The sequence below is a fragment of the Sinohyriopsis cumingii genome, chromosome 17 (assembly GCF_028554795.1).
Source record: "Sinohyriopsis cumingii isolate HCF-2022 chromosome 17, ASM2855479v2, whole genome shotgun sequence".
Taxonomy (NCBI): Eukaryota; Metazoa; Mollusca; class Bivalvia; order Unionida; family Unionidae; genus Sinohyriopsis; species Sinohyriopsis cumingii.
The window spans coordinates 43,768,002-43,774,001 of record NC_142977.1 but is presented as its reverse complement, the minus strand read 5'-3'; the positions used below and the strand labels follow the sequence as shown (position 1 = coordinate 43,774,001).

The 6,000-nt window shown below is 35.0% G+C and overlaps 1 protein-coding gene across 1 annotated transcript in view; it reads right to left on the bottom strand.

The window, feature by feature from the left end:
* LOC149778520 (uncharacterized) overlaps nt 1-6,000 on the bottom strand; it is a 98,518-nt gene continuing 92,518 nt past the window's right edge. Inside the window, exons 8-9 of the mRNA XM_089938351.1 lie at nt 2,520-2,603; nt 1-589 (exon numbers count right to left, since the gene is read on the bottom strand). Of these exons, the coding sequence (XP_089794477.1) occupies nt 432-589; nt 2,520-2,603 (242 nt within the window). The 3' untranslated portion in view covers nt 1-431. The remainder of the gene's footprint in view (nt 590-2,519; nt 2,604-6,000) is intronic.

Below are 6,000 nucleotides of genomic sequence, written 5' to 3'. Positions count from 1 at the left end.
TTCGATGCAGAAGTTTTTTTAATTCTAAAATGAAGATAATTTAGTCAATTTCTCAGAACACTTCAAAATGAGATAACCATTTTTCTGTATATTATTGCATTAATAAAGCCTAAGATCATAGTCAAGATGATGACGTCTTTTCAGCTCAATTGTCTAGTACTACAAAGTAGGCCCAGTAGAAGTTGTTTTGGTTAAAACACAATATTTTCCACGCAAGCATAGTATGCCTTACACAAAGAGCTTTTCACGTTATGATAAACAATCTAGTCACAAGAAGAAAAATATTAATTGCATTTATATATTCAATAATCAGTTCTATTAATCTGATGAGGTCAGTAAGTGGACTAGTAATTATGTCAGGAGGAATTGTGTTAGTCGTAATCAGGAACTACGAGGAATAATTGTTGAGGCAGATCTGGGATTAGAGAATTTCAGCGAGAAGGACCAGGAGGACCAGGAGGACCAGGAGCACCAGGAGGACCAGCAGGACCAGGAAGACCACGGAGACCGGTATCACCCTTTGGACCAGGTAAACCTGGTCGACCACTGAATCCTTTAGGACCAGGAGGACCAAGAGGACCAGGTGGACCTGCAATACAATTTTAAAAAATCACATACCATCAATGTTCTAAGAATTTAGTTATCACATCATCATCATCATCATTATCAGCAGCATCCGCTTTCAATACCACTTTCGGATATACATAATCCAACATGTTACTGAGTTAAAGTTCGCTCAAAGCAGCATTGAACCCGTCATTGGTATACAAATATTATGTGTTCTGAATAAGAAATAAAACCTTGAAACTGTGAATTTAGGATACATTGTTGTGCATAATTCCAATGGAATTCTATTTAGAAATGCAATGTACATACCTTAAAGTATAATTATAAATTGATGTCAATATATGGAACAGGGACGATAGCTCCTATCTTCGGATACATATATCAAAGCAGATTACTCGAATTACTGTGCCGATAAATAAGTGTAGACGTTACCCACAGAACGTGTTAGATTCGACGTACAAATGGATTATGACTCTAACCCGTTTGGTTTTATATATGTAGTTCTATAAACATATACTGTCATTCATACATACACGGACTAGTATTATATATAATGTAAGCCTAACCTGGCCTGAAAAAGGTAAATATTACTCATCGGCAACCTGATCACAATGGCATTAAAATCTCCTCCACGGGAAAAGTCCTCTATAAATGTATGTAAGGACGCATGTCATCTACTTTCCGATGTTTATTAATTAGACAGTAGCTTGTAAATACAGCGACAGTTTGTTTCTCCAAATAAAAGTTTTGCTTCATGGAGAAAGCATTGTTAGATAAAGGAATATCACAGGAATCCATGTGCAAGCATTTCTGATCTCAATATTCTGGTCACGACGACAATTTATCTCAAAGATACCCTCTAATTGGACAGCTAGGCAGTGTCTTTATCAGAGTAACAGATCGAAGCAATTCGTTTGCTATAAAGTGGGACAAAATGTAGTGGGTTTTTCTGCCAGTGAGACAAGTATAGTTCAATATTTTCATTTATGTTTCTGTGACTCAAAGATCTCTCTAAAGAAAAGATATCGTCATCGGATGAGATAACACGTGCATGTTTTTCCACTAAGACCATGCGTCAATCAATAATCATCATCTAACAGTAAAGGAAGGCGATGTATAAGTTCATTTGTCACCAGTCATAGCAATACAAGCCTTCTTTTAATTTTCTGTTCATCACAGGCTTTTCACATAAGCCGGCTATTTTATCTTTGCAAGTTGAGAAATTACCCAAACTGAAAAGAAAATTGTTTTACTTTTAAAGGTCATTTCTTATTTTAGATTTTTATATAACTGTGAACAGCTCTTCCAAAACCAAATGTATGCAAGTTGTTCGACGAAGGTTCTGTAACTCTTGTACGGAATATAAAGTTCGGAGTTCACATAATAATAATAATAATAATAATAATAAGGATATTCAGTGCATGGTATTTATTCAAAAGGAATAACATTAAGTTGAACCTGTGTACAGGAGTCAAAGGATATGAATATAGGGCAGATTTGCTTTTACCCAACAGTCTCTGCTTTCGATGTAGGTATATGATAAGAGAATTTTATAGTTTGAAACTTTGCAGTTTCTCCAGTCTGGCAATACCACTACCACATTAACTAATATAGGAAATTTAGGACATTCATGATTAATTACTGTAAATTCGCTGGTCACCCTTATTAAACAAATAGATGGGAATACTCGAACAACAAAATGATTTGCATGAAGGGGACCTTTGTCGACGGTCACGTTGCACATGATATGCTATTTCAGTTAAATCTACAAAGGAGGGGGCCCCGAGTGCCCGAGTGGTCTAAAAAAATCCATGAAGGTCAGTTCATCTGATCCCATGAATCAATATGACAGATGAATGTCACTAAAAATAACTTCGGCTTTTAAATAGTGCGACATATTTATATACAAAGAGTCTAACAAGCAGAAAGTAAGAACGTACTGCAGAACTTACCACGTATTTGTGCCGAAATTAAACCAAGCACTGCCACAAGGAGAACAAGAGCAAACTGTTTCTTCATTTCTATGTTGTTTCTGTCTGGAAATAAAATTAACGATTTGGTTTATATCATTTTCAGAATATTAAATACTTTCTAAAACCTAGTTCCGTTCAACCATACTCTCCTATAACTCCGAAGGATGTACGCCGAGCGAGAGGCTGGGAAAGTCTGTAGGAACATTCCGACTTCAATTGATTCTTGTTCATTTCATTATACTTGACTTATTTATTTCTATCGGATAAATACCGCAAAGTTCATTAGTTTAATAGATCATTCTAAAATATTTACATTTTTGTTTAAGTGTATCAGAATGTGTTTGAACATAAGCCGGAAATGGGTGCCCGTTTCAAATATTCATCGAGTTATTGTCACAGTCGGATGACTTGCAAACTTTCACGTAGAAGCAAAAGCTCGAATTTACCATCTGATGTGGCTGATCCCAAAGATAAAAGCGTGAAAGTTGTGTATTTTGTAATCTTCGTTTTCTCAGGAGAGCTGACTAATGTGTAAACCAATTAGTGATATTACCAAAATGTGGTAAGTATCCTTGGGGTTTTACAAATGTCTACGGAGCCCTTTACAATACCTTTGTATAACGCAGCTCTCACGGGTTCACGCTTTTAATCTACTCGTGAGCAATGTTAAACTACATTGACGAGCAGTGTTCTTTGATTGCTTTTGTCTACTCTCCAGTAAAGTTTGGATGGGCCGTGTTCCGTTGCAAATTCCTTCCAACTCAGTCGCTAGTTTGTTAACTTGCACTTTACACGAGCGTAATGAAAATCACAATAGCTGAGTTACATGTTATCTCCTCTGCCAGTCGGGTGTACAACATTTTGCAGCTTTAAATCATACAGTAGATTCATTGTCTTTTTGAAAATTTTATATTTCTGATTTCATGTCTTTGAGATAGATAGGAGGGTGGATGATTTGCCAGTTATTTTGCCTTTCACCTGAATTTACTTGGATTTCCTGAAATTAATGATTCTTTTCGTCGGAAATTAGAGTTGACATTTCTTATCGGATATTTGTTATCAAGCAATATACCTTTAGACATGATGGTCTGAAACATGCGTTAAAACAGTGAAATTGCAGTTTCATAGTTGAAGATACCAATAAATATTAGAAATATGTACATGCATAAAGTGAAAGAAAAAGTCTACATTTCCTGCCCTTAGTAGATATAGTTTGATTTCTTTTCAACTATGAATAGCTCAGCGTTGTGGTTTCAGTGAGGTAAACTGTTCCGGCAGTAGGGTTTGATACATGGTGACAATCTTGCCAAGTTTGCCTCGTTACTGAACTTTTGATACCGACGATAATCAGAATATAACAATAAAACTGACTGTATCAGTACACTGCCCGATCACAGTCAGGACACGAGCAACATCTGGTAAAGAAGGCAAACAGCAATGCATGTACGGTCACAAAACATGTAACGCTAATGTATAATAAATAACACCCTCCACAGAATATAATGACAACCACATAAGCTACACCACAAATGATGCAACTACTGTGACTAACATTGCTTAGACTCAGTGATACGTATTAACAAATGTTCGTGAAGAAAGTGAAGAAATACTCTTACTATGATACCCACCGTTAACCTACCTTGGTTTCCGTTCTGCTATCAATAGTTCAGCGTCGTGGTATCATTGAGGTAAACTGCTTGGATAGTTGGGTTTTATATGGTGTGACCATGTGACATCTGGCCAGCTGTACTTCGTTACTGAGCTTTTGATACTGATGACAATGAAAATATATCAATCAAATTGATGGATTCTTATACTGCCCGATCAACAGAAATATATCACATGAGCAACATCTGGTAAAGTAGACACTAATGTATGGTTGATTCGGAGTCAGTCTGTGACGCAAAAATATAAGTAATGAATACCCTATATGAAATACAATGAAGCCTTCCTCAACAACTGGTACTAGTAATGCCTAGACTATTACAACTACTACTATCAATAACAACTATCTTATAATAATACGTGGCAACCTCTCACGTAAATACAAAAGGTTTGCAGTTGTTATTATGTAATATGGGAGAGGAAAGATTTGCATAAGTATGAAGCATTGGTCAGAGATTGGAGTAGTAAAGTATCTTAAAATCCACTAAATCATTTGATTCGGTATATTTCCACTGACAGCCATGTCCAGTATCTGATATAGAAGATTCTATCACATTGGCTGGTTTACAGCATTTACACTTGAACATGACATATTTTCTTATGGCAACACAATACATGTTTAGTTTTTAAAATCTTACTGGAAATTATAGTAAATATCACATGATTCGGTTCAAACAGTATCCTGGAGGATTCACAAGAAACGTTGAATAACAGTGCAAATGTTTGTGGCTTGTTTACAGGTATTTTATATCCGTTTAGGATATTTTGATGAAACTTTGTTAACTGACATGCAGATACTTATTTCATAATAGATACATGATGCGAAATAAAGATATCAGTTCAAACGCACACGAGTCATATTAATAAGTCCCTGTACTGGTCCGGATGACAAATATAGTTACCAAAATTCTCTCTCTCTCTCTCTCTCTCTCTCTCTCTCACTAAACATATACGTGTGTGTGTGTGTATATATATATATATATATATATATATATATATATATATATATATATATATATATATATATATATATATATATATATATATATATATATATATATAATGCTTATTAGAAGTGTCCATACATAATGTGTCGGTCCGATTAGTAGTGCTAGTAGTATTAAAAAAATGGAGACAAATGCTTCAACGAGAACGACGATACAAATATCTAAATAGGAGGAATGAGAATTGTGACGATAAGAAGGAAACGCGACAGAAGAAATAAAAAGAAGGGCTGAGGATGAAAGTTTCTGTGTCGAAAACGGTGAAAAAGAAAATAGTTAAAACGACGAAGAAAATGGCACTGATGAGTTATCATCAGGATGGATGCGGTTGACTATGTGCACAGACAGGGAAACGTAGATGTTAGCACGCTTTGTCTGACTATTATTTGAATCTCATATTTTTACATTATTGTATCTTCAAAACTTATTAAATAAAACAGGTCTCAAAGGGTAGTTTCAACTATTTTGTTATTTAATCTATGAGCAATAACGCTCTCTCGCTTCTCTCTCTCTCTCTCTCTCTCTCTCTCTCTCAAAGATGAAACAGAGACAAATACTTTAAAATCTGACCAATTCAACCAAGCATATGTTTAATGACATTGTTAGATGTTAATCTTGATCCCCACCTCGACTTAGAGATATTTGTGGCACTAAAACAAAGGGTTTCATAAATTAAATCATTTTCTTTGATTAATACTTTCTAATATAAACTGCAGAAAGAACGTCATGTTTTGTCTTCGTTGGACATAGCATTAGGGAATAAATGAGATATAAAATAAAATTACAAATCA